Source organism: Lepidochelys kempii, chromosome 1, assembly GCF_965140265.1.
Source record: "Lepidochelys kempii isolate rLepKem1 chromosome 1, rLepKem1.hap2, whole genome shotgun sequence".
NCBI classification, from domain to species: Eukaryota; Metazoa; Chordata; order Testudines; family Cheloniidae; genus Lepidochelys; species Lepidochelys kempii.
In genome coordinates this window covers 175,485,102-175,501,729 of record NC_133256.1, presented here as the reverse complement: position 1 = coordinate 175,501,729, position 16,628 = coordinate 175,485,102, and the positions used below count along the sequence as shown (strand labels likewise).

General features: G+C 38.8%; 1 protein-coding gene across 6 annotated transcripts in view; it reads right to left on the bottom strand.

Annotated features, from left to right (window-relative positions):
* Positions 1-858: 858 nt before the first annotated feature.
* The window catches only part of NRIP1 (nuclear receptor interacting protein 1), a 92,820-nt gene continuing 77,050 nt past the window's right edge, over positions 859-16,628 (bottom strand). For 5 of the 6 annotated variants that reach the window (XM_073303711.1, XM_073303718.1, XM_073303702.1 and 2 more), the window contains one exon: positions 859-5,085. In XM_073303711.1, the coding sequence (XP_073159812.1) occupies positions 1,217-4,717 (3,501 nt within the window). In that variant the 5' untranslated portion in view covers positions 4,718-5,085 and the 3' untranslated portion in view covers positions 859-1,216. The remainder of the gene's footprint in view (positions 5,086-16,628) is intronic. The other variant, XM_073303747.1, reaches the window with a different exon arrangement.

The window sequence follows — 16,628 nt, the reverse complement described above, 5'->3', positions numbered from 1 at the left end:
TAAATTGATGGAAGAATTCTTCCTCTGACTTAGTCCTGTCTACACTGGAGGTCAAGTCATCTTAACTGTGTTGCTCAAAGGGTGTGGAATTGTCACACCCCTGAGACACATAATTGGGTCAACTTAATATTGACTGGTTTCAGAGTAACAGCCGTGTTAGTCTGTATTCGCAAAAAGAAAAGGAGGACTTGTGGCACCTTAGAGACTAACCAATTTATTTGAGCATAAGCTTTCGTGAGCTACAGCTCACTTCATCGGATGCATACTGTGGAAACTGCAGAAGACATTATATACACAGAGACCATGAAACAATACCTCCTCCCACCCCTTTAATATTGACTGTTGACTTGGCTTAAGACAGGGGAAGCAACAGGTAAAAGTGGACCAAAAAAAGACCTTTTTTTATTTTTTTTTTAAAACAGTGTAGATGAAAATCTGCTTTTTATATAAAATGCTAGGAAAACCTAGAAAACAATCTTTAATCATAACCCCTATTTTATATGACTACTACTCCGGGTTCTGCAGAATGTTCTAGTCAAAAGCAAGTGGAAGGGGGAAAAAAAAAAAAACCCACCACACCATAATTCGGGGATAATCACAAAAATAATTAAATAATAAGAACACAAAATTTGGAAGCACTAAAAATTACATTTCAGTGCATTTGATTAATTAAACACTGACAGATTACTATCTCTACTCTACTACTACCCTGGATGGACTGTTCCATTTCTTAAAAAAAATTCTTAAAGTTTCACAAAACGTATTAAACACATATCAAAGGTTACACTGTCTCTATGCTTAAACCGCCAAAAAAAAGGGAATATACTACGTGGAAAGAATGAAATGCAGCAGAATGCATTACCACCACCTTGGCTGTATGCTTACTTTATTTTATACCTAAATACCTGTTGTTCCAAATAAGACTTCAGTCACAGACTATTCATAACTTACTTTGATGCATACAGAATTGTGTCTTGTACAGCTTATAACTCTCACAGTTTCCTTGTGACTATCTACGGTAAAGCAAACATATCTACATGTTTTTAAATATCACCAGAAAAACAAAGTTTCTCAAATGAAAATATGATTCAATAAGACCATGCTTTTCTCAAATCATGCTCAATTTATACAGTATTCCAGTTCATACTTTTTTTTTAATTTTATTAACACAGATTCAAACTCATTGACTATAAACTCATTGTGTTGGCTGTATATTTCACTCAGGTTCTTTTTTGATTGTTAGCACCTTTTCCAAGAGTCCATACACTTCTCCATTCACATTGTGTTGATGGGAGCTCTTATTCCCCATATGGCTATTGTAAGGGCTTCTTAAATTATGAAAAGGAATTTTAGGTTCTGTGTCAGGTAATAACTCCTCCTTTATTGTAACAGGAGTTGAATTTTCCGTAAATGAAGGTTCACTCCAAATGTCCTTATCATGTGCTTCTTGGCTATTAACAGAATTGCCTCCTTTCTGTAACATGTAATACAATATTGGATTGGTTTTGGTTAGTCTTGGGGAGTCTTTTTCATATTCACCCTTGTCCATTCCTGTGATAACCCATCTGATGGGGCCTTTTTCACTGGGTATGGGGCAAACACTAAATTGGTCAGATTCAGGTCTAGATACTGTACATCCCAAATGTTCAGAGAAGGGGGAACTAGCAGGACTCTTCACTGCTACTGGATACTGAAATGTCCTGTGATCTACACAACTGTTTGGTTGCACAGGATTTCCCATTAATGCATTTACTGAGGAAATGCTACATTCGGGTTTATTATTTGCTACATTATTTTTGTTTCCTTTCTTCTTGCCCTCTGTTACTGCATTATTCCTATGCTGTGAAAAATCTCTCTCAGAGTTTTCTGAGAGAAGCAGTTGTTTCAACACATTAAAGCCTTTACTATCTCTAGACCAACTCCTATTTTCACTTTCATTATTCGAACCATGACCTGCAGTATATTTAAATTCAAGATCGCTTCTGTTAAATTTCAGCTCTTGCTGGTTAAGCAAAGGCCGATACAATGTCTCTGCAGGAGACATGTGATTGTTTGAAGCATCAGTCACATTACTTTTTACCTTTTTTAATGGACTTTCTGAAGACTCAGTATGAAATTTCCTCTTCTTAGGAATGGTGCAAAGGCTCTTTGAGTCTAGAAGTGTCAGTTCACTATTTCTGTGACTTCTGTCCAGATCATCAACGGGGTAACTATCTTGATTCTGTCTCAGCAATCGACTTAACAAGCCATTTTTTGAAAAAGAAAAATCTTCATGTGAAAGAGGCTCAGGTTTCAAGTCCTCAGATGCTGGAGAGGCACCTGTGTTTCTCTGCACTGAACGAGCTATTCCTTGAAATGTGTTACCCTTACTCTCTCTTATTGGCTGTGCATTTGGATTATGAGGAACATCTGATTCTTCACAAGGTTCAGTTTTTATTTTCACAGTCAATATTTGCTCACTCAAAGCCTTATCCACCTGTTCTTGTGAGCTTTCATCTTTTAAAAGCATCCTCTCTTTCTTTTCACTTTTACCTTTATTGGGGGTTCCCAGAAGCAACTGAAGGACAGTGCGTCTTTCAAGGAGATTTTCTATTTCTGAACTAGGAAGTCCTTGTTCAGTGGGTGTAGGATGACAATTGAATATTTTGTTGTTTTCTTCAAATTTACCTGATACATTTGTGAGCAAAGGACTATTCAATCTATCAATCAACCCTATAGGTTTATCTGTATTTACTGTTAGCAGCTGTTTGCTCGTTCTTTGCTCTTCACCTGACATGGAAGTCTGCATTCCACATTGAGCTAAGTTCTGCAACAGCTTGCTGGCACTGAAAGCTGCAGAATTTTGTGCACTTTCATTTCTGTTCATTTTAGTTCCTTTAAGTTCTTTATTTTTTGTAAGATCTATCAAATGTTTAGATGCTGGATTCATTAACCTCTCTGGCTGGACGCTGCAAGCATATGGTGGAGAATTATGTTTGACTGTTAGAGAAGATTGGTGGGAGAGATTTATAGGAGAGTCTGCTTTTGTAGAAATAAGCAAAGGTGGAGTGCTTAATGGAGTTCTTCGATTTGCACTGGAACTTTCTGTCACAGGAGTCCTCTTACCAGTTTGTACAGTAAATGTTGCCACATCAGCTGTACTGTGTGGTCCCTGAGAGTCTGTATTTTTCTCTTTATCTTCACTCTTATGCCCAAGTAATAACTGAAGCAGTGTTACTTTCTGATGTGGATTCAGTTTAGAACCTTTAGTAGTGTCTTTATCTTCTTTATTCTCCATACTGTTATCTAGACATGGAATTTTTGGATCCCAATTATGAAACAATGGCCGACTCAGATTATCTACAGAAGCAGGCTGTCCAGAATCTTGTTTGTCTGTCCTCTGTTTGAAAGATAAATCTATAGGAAGACAGTTAGAATGGGAACTTTCATCGTCACTGCTGTCATCTTCTGTAAAACTAGGATTGTTGTCTGAATACTCATCCACAGTAGTTGGTGTGCTACTGTCCTCAAAAATACCTGACCTCTCATTCTGCTCATGCCCTTTTGTTTGTTTAGTTGCATTCTGACTTTTAAGAAGATGTAACAGCAAACTGTTGCTGGGAGATGGTTTTAAATGGTTTCTTTCCAACGTATTTTTGTATCCTACATTTTTGGGAGGAGAATGAACGATTCCAATGGGGCTCTGAAATGGTGCCATATTGCTCTGGCTAGTTATTGTTTTTGCTGATGATCTCATTTGACCATTAAAATGGCTTGGCATTCCTTTTGACAGACTGAAATGGCCAAGGTCTTTCTGGGCACTTTCTTGTAATCTCGCCATAGCAGCAAGTCTCTCACTTGCTACCTGATTTGCATTTTGTGCTTTTAAAGCATGTTCCCTGGAATACTGCTGCAAATGAGCTTCACTTGAAAGAAGTAAAGCTAGCTGACTACAAGCTACGCTGGGTTTAGGAGAAGCAGTAGGACTAGATCTTTTCTCTACCATGCTTGCAACTGCTTGTAATCTTGCAGCACATGACAGAGGCTCATTCATCACCTTGGGTCCATTCTGCCCTGTATGTGGAGATTCTATAAACCTCTCTTTAGGCAGGTTCGTTGTTACATCAGGCAGAGTGGTGTCCAGCTTTTGATCTTTTGCTTTTCTTTTCTTCAGCAGAGTCTTCAAGCGACTAGTTGCAACACCATAGCACCTTACATCTTTCTCCACTTGTAAAGAATCATGGCTGAGGGAATACCCTTGCTCCTTGAGGCTCTGCCTAATCTGTTGTGACAGAGCAACACTCTGCAGCCTAGAGCTGAACGACTGAAGCAAAGAGGCAAGTAGTGTGCTATCCTGTTTGCCTTTAGGCACATTTTCAACCATGCCAGCTAACAAAGCTTCTTTTTTTCCATTCAAATCCACAATGGAATCAGACAACCGCCTTCTCTTTGCTGCATTCCAGTCTTCAGAAGACTGTAATAGTCTTGCTTTTTTGAGATGCAACATGCCAGATCCCTGATATGTATGTGTGTTAAGAACTGGACCATTACTTTGACAGTTGGGAAATATATTTCCAGAAATCTTAAAGTTTTGATCCTCTCCACTATGCCCAGTAGGCTTTTTGTCAACTGCAGTACCTGAGCCTCCCGCTGCCTGATGCATTAGTAATCCCTCTAGGTAAGTTAGAACAACAGAATCCTGGTGCATCTCAGAGCCAGGCTCTTCTCCATGAGTCATGTTCAATAAAAATATCCACAAAGGCTCTGCTTCTATTCACTTTAAAGACTAGAGTTTGGTGTGGCTGAATTGAGATGCAAGGTTAATAAATAATAGGTAGAAGTCTATAATTTTTTCACATAATCTGAACTAAAACAAATGTTACGTTCCATGCAGGCTTCTTCCAGCATATATTGCTTAAGAGCCAAATTTTCAGTCATATCAGTCTCTGTAGATATATAAAATATTTATGAAAGATGTCCAGAAGAATTACTTAGAACATCGTTCCAATGTAATGAAGTTCTACTAAACATTCATCTTCTTCACCTTTGTCCAGGACAGCAGCTTGTTTTTCATCCTTTTTCACCTCCATCATGCATGTCAAATTCCTAGAGCAAAGATAAATAAAAATGATCAGGAAAGATACAAGGGAGAGATCTAGAACATAAGACACACTCAAATGGCACAGGACATTTAAAAAAAAAAAAAAGTGAGGTCCCATTTCCTAGATCATTGCGGGTAACTAGCAACACATGTAATAAATAGCCAAATTAAAGAAAAAACTAAAAAGTATATAAAGCCTACACCTAAAATAAAGCAAATCCCTGAAATTACCCTAAAGAATGAAAATGTAGAGGAAACCACAAACCCTCATGTGCCCAGGTATTAGAGAGGGTCATGAATATACCTCTAAGTATGCACTCTATGGCACAAAACAAAAAAAGTAGCACAAAGGAAAATCCCAATGTATTTAAAAACTTCACAGTTTAAAAAAATTAAGTTGGCATATATTTCATAGTTCTATTATTTTTAGCAAATAAAGCTTACACAGAATATCCTGCACACTGTCAAATTATGACATAAAACTAACTCTTAATGAGGATCAGTGGCAGAAGAAGGAAGCCTTAACCTTAACAGCCTTCATTTTGAATCTATATTGGATTTTTTGTTTGTTTGTTTTTGTTTTTAAATAGGTAGCTTCATTTTTTACATATTTGCCCAGCAGACAGATGACACACTGGAGATTTAAAAGTAAAAAAAATAAAATAATCGCTGTCATCCCAGACCAGGTGCCAATTAAATATCCTTTCCCTCCTTTCCCTGATGCTAAATAGTCTGCCTCAGTCTTTCATTAACATCCATCATATACTTAAATATCCATGTGGCCAATTCTCTGCCTCCCTCCAACTAGCAGAAATCTGAGCTGTGGCTCCCAAACTTTACTGGTTCAAGTACCATCTTCTTAAAAAAAAATATTGTTAAATAAAGAGACGAAACATCAAGCTCACGTACCACCAGTGGTACATGTACCACAGTTTGAGAAGCCTGATCATGAGGTGCATATCACCCCTCCCATTATCAATGGGCACAACACAACAGATCCCTGCATTGCACTGAATACTGACAACTACACTCTTCTCAATACCTCCCCTCACTGCTCCCAACTAGCAGCAGTCACACTGGAGGTGGAATAGAAAAGCGGCTGGGGTCAAGTTCTGCATGCATGGATATTTGGAGGCATTTTACTTTTATATTAATTTCCAGGGAAGTGTCCCTTGATTTCTCAGCTTGATTTGAATATGTAGAGAAGCCTATTTGATTCTTTCATCAGCGAAAGTAGAAGATCATAAAATTCTTCTCTGGAAATCCCAGCAACGGCACTTGCACTGGAATCAGGGGAGACATTTTCAGTAACCTCTTAGGTCTACCGTTCTTAACTGTATTAGTCTGGTCACCAAGGGAATGGCTACTGTATGGACAATGCAACAGTTGGGATCACTGCACAGGCCTGATTATTCTCTCAAGTTATACCAGCGTACAACTCAAATGCTCAACAAATGCAAGTCAACTGTTGTAAGCGGAAGACTGATCAGGCTCTATGACTTCCTATAAATGCAGTGTGAATTCAAGTTTAAAGAACAAGGTTTGCTGTTGATTATACTGTGACCAGAATTACACCCAAGAGATACAGACATAGGTTAAAGGGACACCACAGTTCTAGAAATGTCAGTAGAACAGTTAAAAATGCATACTTTTTGTAACCTATATACTCAGGCTGTGCAAATCCTCAGTTTTCATATTTCAAGCAGTATAATGAATCCCTACAAATCTGTCATAAAAAAATTACACACCAGCATTTTTAGAATATCATCAAGTCTAAAGTCATCTAAAGATTACTGAAGTCTCAGCTTTGCTCTCAGAGATACAGACACACACTACCCATACTTTATAACAGAACTAACTACAGTTGTTTCTACGTTTAGTCAAGGATATGAACAAGACCTAAAGAAGGTTTCAGAGTAGCAGCCGTGTTAGTCTATATTCACAAAAAGAAAAGGAGTACTAAATAAGTATGCTACGTTTGTATTCATCTAACTAAATGCTGTTTACTATGTTACAGCTTCTCCCAAACAATAAGCCCCGGGGCAGACTCTTGCCAAATATCACCTCAGTGTGAATTAAAATCAGCAGTCCCTGAAAATCAGGGTTCCTAATGGGAACATCAAGTAGTTGGCAAATGCAATGCTAATAAACTAAGGCTGTGTAATAGATGTGCTGAGTCAGGAGCTGACTCAGAACCCTGTCACTCAAATTCCCATCAATATAAAACTAACTGGGACCTAATTAGAGGATCAGTTAAAAGCGAAGATACAGCTGAAGGGCTAATTAGAGGGGGAAGCAACCCCAGCATGATAAACAAGGAGGAAGGAAGCCCTGAAAGGAGGAGGCGCTGAGAGCCTGAAGGAAGGTAGAGCTGGCTGCAGCTAAGACTGTTCCCTTTCCCAGAAGCAAGTGGAAGAGCTGGCTAGGACTTGTAAATATGCAAATAGCACTACAGGCGGTGGCCTGCTAGAACAGTATAATAAAGCATGGTGGTGGTGAAGACTACCTAGAGGGGGTGTGGTTTGTACTTAAGGCAAGAAAGGACTCACAGTGGATCACCCTGTGGGAAGCTAATTTCTTCAAATATTTGGGTATGCTGTGTATTCAGGGAGAAAAAATGGTTTACTCCTGCTGTGTTTGCACATTTCAGAAGAGAATCAGGAGTCCACAGAAGACTCTGAAGGCAGCATTTGGCCTAAGAGAATTCTTTTTAGAAATAATTTTACTTCTTTTACAACTAGAAAAATTGTATTCATCCTTGAATGGTTTAAACACACAAGTCCAACTATTCCTAAAGACTTATGATAATCCAAGTTAGCCCTGCTTTGGTATTTCAGGACAAATGACCTGAACAGTGTAAAACTTAAGGTATTAGAAAAGGAGGAATCCAGATTTTGTTTGCCTTGGAAAGGTTCTATGATGACTGAATGAATGAAATGTCATTGCCAAAATCAAGCGAGTGAAAGTTGAGGATGTTTTTGTTAATTGTTAACATTTTGGAGAAAGGCCTTTGTTAAAATTTCTGCATTCCCCCCAGCCCCCAATTAAAGGTATTAGAATATGCTTATTGTAAATTCTGATCTTTTTAAGAGAACCTTAAGCAAAACCAGAGAAAACAAGACTACACGTTCTTGATATTTTTGAGATGAAAAAACAAAAACCCCATACACAAATGGGGGGAGGAAACCCAAATATTTTTAAACCTTCTTCAGATATCATACAAACTAATAAAGTGCAACATTGAAGAAATCCTTTGCAGGTAACTTTTAAATTAAATACTTTAGCTAATGTTTTATGCCAATTCTTGATTTAAATCAAATCTCTCCAGCTCTGAGTAATTAAACAAAGACATTGTATTTATGCAAATCCCTCAGGTGCATAAGAGCTCTGTGATAGTAGACAGTTTAGTTTACTCATAGAAACTGCACAAGAAGTGATTTTTTTTAAAATTACTCACAGCAGGAGAAATTGATAATTTAGAGAAACTGATACATTGATCAAAGTGGCCATTTGCTAAAGATTAAATCTGAAAAAAATACGTAGAAGTATGAGGAATGAGGACTTCACCAGCTCTTTTAATAAGGCAATTAATTGGGGCAAGTGAAGAAACAGTTATTATGTAATATTGTAAATCACTGTGTATGTTTTTATAACAGATAAAATGTGCTGAGCTAATCTGTCGAGAGTTAAGCTGGGTCTCGAAGTCAGGTGCAGAGGATGAAATACACTTTTCATATTTCTGATGGGAAGCAGAGTAGCTAGTTGCCTTTTTTGGGTCTGGATCTAAAAGGTATTTGTCTCAAAACTGCAGATTTCAAAGGCCTCTTTGTCTCATGTATTTTTGTTCCACTCTGCTCAATACTATGGCTATGTGGAAATTGAGATCAGGTTTAGATTTAATACACAAAGGTAGATCAGCAGCATTGATACACACATCGGAGATATGGGTTGAGAGATTTACAAAGTTCTTTTAAAGTTCATAATTATATATAAAGTTATTAATACACAGTATTACAGAAGCTTCGTACAGCAGCAAAGAGAAAGGCAGGATTGTAAGAGGTAAAGGTAGAAAACAGTAAAGAAACCTTCAGGAATGTGTTTATCCTTGAACAAACCAGTAACCTTACTGAAATGGATCCTTAACATATATGCACCTCTAGAGTTAGATACTGTAGTTAAATATTATGACAAACTAATGGATAAATTAAGCAAATATTCAGATAAACAGACCAATTGTATTGTCTCTGAACTAAAAATATAATACTTTCCATTGCAACAAGATCCAAAAGATTAATTCACTCTCTCTTGGGTATAGTGCGATTATCCACATTATTTTTTTATGAATATGATGTGCACCTCTATTTGATTACTATCATGCTATCGGCTACAGGGGTGAAAAGGGTTAACTCAGTTCTGAGTAGTTTTTGCATATCTGCAGAAACCAAATCAAGGGCTGTACATAGCCCAATCACCTGTGCTTAAACAGAACAGGTGTCAATTACTTTGACCTCTTAACCCCACTATGCTCTCTCTGGTCAACAGGTTGGCTAGTAACCCAAGGAAAGGGGTGGGGTGGAAAGAGAAATCCAAGTGGGGAAAACGAAACAAAGGGGGGAGGGGGGGAGAGAGGAGAGGGGTGTTAAAAGTCTTAGCCCTGAAGCTGAAAAGGGAGAGGCTGCAGAAAAGCAGAGGGAATCCCAGTCCTCAGAAGCAGGGAGGAAGGTCCATGGGAGTAGCTAAGCCTGTCTAAATCTTGAAGGGAATGGTAAGCTTTAGATAGGACTAAAGTTTAAAAGCAATGGGTAAACCTACTTGGATCTGCTAAGGAAAAACTGTTGGTAAACAGAGGTGCTGTAACTTGAAGCAGCAGTATACAAGAGGGGTGAATTGTAGGATTCCACTCTGAGAAGAGTAGGTGCTGGGACTGTCACTTGAAAAGTGTGCCCAGGGGAGACTGGTTGGTGGGGACAAAGGTACGCCTACCCTGAACCATAGCAATAACTTTCAGGTGTCAACAGATTTGCTACCAGAGACTATACTTTTGGTGATTTCAAAAGATGGGAAAATAAAATCAAGTGACTAAAACATACTTTTAGGCTCTTTTGATAACAAGATACCACTGAAGCCAAAAAGGTAATTAATCTTCTGAGAACATCTTTTCAAAAGTTAAACCACTACTTTAGAGACAAAGGAACTTTCAAGACCCCATTAAAACAATGAAAAGTTATAAGAATGAATCTATTTCTAAACAGCAGTTTAAAACCTAATCTGAGACCATAAAGAATGGTCATTCTCCTATTTAGTTCACTATGTGCACATTGCATCTCCAGTCCAATGAATCAAATCCAGAATTAATTCCTGTGCCATTTTTCTATTCAGACATTTTAGCAACTACTGTAGTATCATCACTATCTCAGAATTGCATTTTAAACTAACAATTTCTAAGGGGTAGAGAATGAAAGTAAATTATTTTGGACTAGATCATCCCAGTTGAAGGGCTACTCCTGTTCAGGGGTAGTCAAATTTGTTCTCATAGTGCTTCCTTGGAATTCTTTGCCTGGGTAACATGGAGATCTCTCCTCTCCACCTCTACTATGTCTCAGAGGAGTATAAATCTAGAGAAATCTGCAATGGCTGGAAGTATCCTTACAGGAATTCTCATAAAGAGGGTGGGTATCCAAACTATGGATGGGAAAAGAGCAAGTTAATGTTGTCACAGGCCACTGCACTTTCCAATTCTAGGACTCAAATGCAATTCCTTGGAACACACAAATAGACCAATTTAGCAAAAAGTAACAGACAGGACCCTCGGAAGGAAAACTATAGAAGGTGCAATTAACCTCAAAATCTTGCTAGTTATAAGGGTCAGTTTGGGCAGCAATCAGCTGGATCTATGACTTACCTTTCTTAGCACCCCACCCCAAAACCGAAAACTTCTCGTTCCTCAGTGTCCTGCTGTGCTAGACTCCCATTTGCAAAAAAACAACACAATTTCTCATCTATCTGCCTACTTATATGGCCATATCACCTTAGCATTGGAGCACCTCACAATCATTCATGGATTTTGTCTTCATAACAACTCTGAAGTATGGATGAATTAGCTGAGGCACAGGTGAATTAACCTGACTTGCTAAAGGCCATACAGGAAGCTTGGCTGAGCCAGATATGAACCCAGGTCTCTTAAATCCCAGTCCAGTGTTTTAGCCACCAGACCAACATTCCTACCTATCTAAAAGGAGAGTTGCAGAAAGGTGAATAGACTTACCCAAGATCACACAACAGGCAAGTGGCAGGACTGGGAAAAGAATTTAGGAGTCCTAGTCCAATGCTGTACCCAGTCTTTCCTGAACAGTACGTTTTGCACAGGACTGGATGGGTGCCCCACCATTACTGGCAATACATGGCCTGATTCTCTGTGACTTTATGCATGATGCAGTAATTTACACTTCTGCAAAATGTTTTCAAAATACTACCATTTTGGTTTGGACTCACTTTGTGCAGATGTAAATGACTGCATAAGGATGCAAGTGAAGAACCAGGCTCACCACCTTCAAATGTTTTTGTTTTTCTTTTCAATATGAAGTAACAATGAAATAAAGATGTGAAGCAACAGAGGTGAATTTAAATAAATAAGGATGAGGAAGTAAAGAAGGGGATTAGGAATTGATCATCAAGAACACAGAAACCGCTTAATGAAGGTGGGTTGCTTTAACACCTTCCTTATCATAGCAACATGCAAATATTAGACAGCTTGTAGGACGACTTTATAGACATGCTCAGACTTGCCTCTTTGAATTCTAGAACGATAAGACATCATCATTATCCATAGTCTAGAAAAGGGATAAGCCATTATGTGTTATATATGTATCACTGGGAGATCCCTCTGGTGACAAAATGGTGGAAGAGGAATAAAACCTTCTCATTGTTTTGTTGAATTAATTCATAACGCTAAGATCATACTGTATAAGAGAAGGTTTGACAACTGGCTGGTACATGAAATTAAGCTACACACAGTTCTTGAAATTAATTTGGACCGTAACACATTTTAATTTAAAATCAACCCATAAACATTCTTGATATTGATAACAAAAAAGCTATTGAACATAAAAGGGAGTAGAATAGGTTTCTCTTTCTCTTCCCCCCTCCAACCCCGTACCCTCACATGCATATTTCCGTATTCAAACACTAGAACACACCAGGCCAGATACTCACATTAGTTCTTTATAATCAATTAAAATAATCCTCAAGAAAACTAATTCCAGATCGGAGGACATCCTTGCTCAAGGAGTCGTCAAAATGTACCATTTCATCACAGCATGTGAACAGTTCAATATTTCAGTCACACAAAATTGACATGAACACAAAACTCCTGGCTAACACAACAAATGTTCTTGCCAGTGAGAACAAAAGTGACAGACTGTTCAATCAAATTCAGTAGCAGTAACCCAACACCTGAGAAACAGCACAAGGATGACTGCTCTGGCGGATGAAGCAGAACATAGGCCGCCTCCACAAAATTTCCCCTCCTCCCATACGACAAGTTTGATCAGATTCCCAGGAGACAATGTCTCTCTCTCCTTCCCCCAAGTTTCACAGGGAAATTCTACGAGTCCAGGGATCCACAAGTGGGTCACTTCCCTGGCAATAAGGACCTCTGGGAGGACATGTAATACAGAAAGGGGCAGGCCTACATTTCCACAGCCTGCCTGTCTCTGGGGTGGTGGTAGAGAGGGTGGAAAGCTATATGAGTGCTTCTGCATAATGAGTGAGAAGCCTGGGCAGGCATGTATAGGGAGGGTGCTGTGGGGGCAGGAAGAAGGATCAGGATAGATAGGAAAAAGAACCAGAAACCAGTCAGCGTAAAGATAAAAGGGAGAACTGTGGTCAGACCACAGGTTAATGCAACATCAGGTCTGTATACGTTATATACACACTAATTTTCCTCATTTATTACAATACTTTATGGTATTTCTCAAGTTATAGAGCTCAACAGGATACACCATGTATATTAGATACCTTTTGACTAGCATTGTGATCTTTAATAGCCACAGCTGTCAAGACCCTGATTTTACATTTCATCCGAATTAATACATCTCCTGCACCCAGGGGTCAAATTGTGTGAGTGAGAGTGTGAGTGTGTGTGGGGGGTGGTATTCTCCCAAACACTGTCCACAAATTTAGCTCCACCTGTGTGAACCATCAAAAGGAAAGACCTTACAAGCAACAGTTTGTGGAGAGGTTCAAAATATGAACATACAGCTCTCTGAGCAACACTGGGCTCTTTAGGCTTGGCTTCTTTACAACCAGTGAAAAGATAAGTGGTAGTATCTCTCAAATGTCATTTACTTCTGGTACCAAAGTGAGACTTCATTCATTCACAGTAGACTAATTGTGCAGATCTGTGATGGTCCTTCTCTTTCTTCTGAGATGAGGAATGAAACAGTTAACATTTAAATCAATTATCATCCATGGACACCTCACTGAGATGACTGGCACAGTTCACACCTCTATTGTTCTAGGCTCTCTGCAGACTCAGGTAGACATATTTGCATTAATTACATGGTCAACATTTTTGAAGTTTTCTTCACAATCATAAAAGCCAGAAGATTTTTTTTTTTTTTTAAGTTGAAAATGGAGTTTCTGGAAACCTTGGTAGCTGCCTGAGAGAGGTGCCAATACCTGGCACTACCACAAACCAGCTGATTCCAAGCCCTGCCTGCATCACAAAATATACTGCTGGGACATAGCACTTTTCTGAGGTGAATTGTATCTACTGAAAGGAACACTTCTAGTGTCTCCCGCACCATTAAAATACTGACCCATCTCAAACCTGTTTAAATGGATAGTTCATCTATCCACAAACCTAGAGAATACATATGTGTCATCCTTGGGTGAGGCAAATCCACCTTAGTCACCAAGTTACACATATATAAACGTACAGTTCATACATTTAAGCCAATTTTTAGTTAACATACAGTCTCTCTCTCACACACAGACACACTTACTTTTAAAACAAAGTCATACTCACACTAAACTAAATCAGACTATTTCTGAACCTTTCTAGGTTCTACCTATCTCTTCACTTCCAACACAACATCCAGAAATCTGTGGATGTCAGAACTTCTATTCTGCTGCATCTTGCAACAGAATGGAGCGTTTTCTTATGGAGACAATTCCAAATTATTTTGCAGATAATAACTAGACCAACCTGTCTCTCTCTGCTGCAGCACAGTTGTCACTCTGGGGCAATAAAAAGAGAGTGTCTTCTCTGCGTGAACTTGAGCCAGTTAAGGTTCTGGAAATGCTGAGGGATGGCACATACTAGAACCTGTGAATTACGCTGCTGCTGACCTCATCAGAAGTTATCCAAATTTTTACCCTCTTTACAACATATTACTGAAAGGCACCCTATGTGGGGCTACACCTTAGAAGCATTTAGTTGTTGCCTGCAATCCATGCTGGCAACAAAGTGTGTGTGGTTTTTGGAGGGGGGTGAGAAAACCTGGATTTGTGCTGGAAATGGCCCACCTTGATTATCATGCACATTGTAGGGAGAGTGGTCACTTTGGATAAGCTATTACCAGCAGGAGAGTGAGTTTGTGTGTGTGGTTTTTGGAGGGGGGTGAGGGAACCTGGATTTGTGCAGGAAATGGCCCACCTTGATTATCATACACATTGTGAAGAGAGTTGTCACTTTGGATGGGCTATTACCAACAGGAGAGTGAGTTTGTGTGTGGGGGGGTGGAGGGTGAGAAAACCTGGATTTGTGCTGGAAATGGCCCAACTTGATGATCACTTTAGATAAGCTATTACCAGCAGGACAGTGGGGTGGGAGGAAGTATTGTTTCATGATCTCTGTGTGTATATAATGTCTGCTGCAGTTTCCACGGTATGCATCCGATGAAGTGAGCTGTAGCTCACGAAAGCTCATGCTCAAATAAATTGGTTAGTCTCTAAGGTGCCACAAGTACTCCTTTTCTTTTTGCGAATACAGACTAACACGGCTGTTACTCTGAAACCTGAGCAAAGTCTGAGGCATTGGTTTTGACCTACCAAGTCCCAGACGGTCTGGGTTCTGGCTTTCTCCTTCTGATATCATGACAGCTGTGATAAGCTCAGGTGTCCTACCTAACGCCTGGCTTAAATGGGAGTAGTTTGTTAGGAAGGGACGGATTCTCAGTTTTGGCACTCAGTTCCCACAATGGATCATTCAGAGCCTGGAGTTAGTGACATTAGGAAATTGCCCTACATTCATTTGTTTTCCCAAGGCTTTCTATGGGGTGGGGGAGGATTTGACTGAAATTCAGTTGGAAGGATAAGCAGTAGGAATTTATTATAAATTTTGAATAAACCTACAGAGTTGCTGACTAGTATAACTCTCACATCTAACTACAGACAAATTAAATCAGAGAAAGTTTCTGTCACAAGCCTTCCACATTCAGAAAGTCAATTCTTTCCCCTTGGAAATACTACTGGTGGAATCAGGTACTCTTCTTCTATATGTTTAAATTTAGCATCTTTAACAACACACAAGTATCACAGGACCTCTTAAAACCCCTTAGCCATAGGTATAAATAAAGAAAATAATATGTAGTTTAAATAATATGCATTTTATTATATTTTATAAACACAATTGTCACCCTATGCCTGGCTATTTAAAGAAAAGTAAGCCCATACGAGTAATCTAGGATCTTCTAACCTGTAATGTTCTAATCTAGAAATTGATACGTTTGCAAAGTCTCTTGTCCATTATTCTGGCAGTCAAGGGAAATAGCCCTACCTATAATTTAAGTCACAAAGTCGGATTGAGTGTTTGACACCTAGAACTGTCCCCGTCAGCAACCTGCTTCTATTGGAGAAAAAAGAAAAAGTAAGGAAGAACATACTGAAGAATACCGAAAAATACAGAAGAGATCACGGGGGCGGCAGGGAAATAGAAAACCAAATCTCGACAGTGAAATATGCAACTGATCATTGACTGACAGCTGAAAGTGGAACTGTCTAATTCACACTTGAATACAAGACTGATGGCAAAAAAGGGATGGAGAGGTTGTTTTTTTCCAATCCTATTCGATACTTATTTAATTTTAAATTTAAAATGGAAAAAAAAAATCTCACCAGATTCTTATTGTCCTTAAACTTGTGACAACTAATTACCAATTCAGCATTTTACTTGCCAACACCCAAAGAATGAAACTTCATTCATATACAGTGAAGAAATCAATATTCTCCTCAGGACAGTCATGCCATTGAGGTTTGATCAATACTCACAGATGATGTGTTTCCACAGAACTCTGACCTCATACCTGCTGTAGAAAGATAGTGGCCAATTTCTCTATTGCAGGAAGTTTTACAATTCTCAGTAGCACTATTGGAATTGCTGGAATAGCTTTAAATGGTTGGTGACATTCACATTGAAAAGTAACCTCCCGTTGTAGGTTTTTCTTTCTTTTTCTTTAAATCATCATCATCAAATGCATGTGCATCAAGGCACACAATGCTTAGTAACCAAGGTAGTGTGACACCAGTTCATCCACTTTGAGACTAA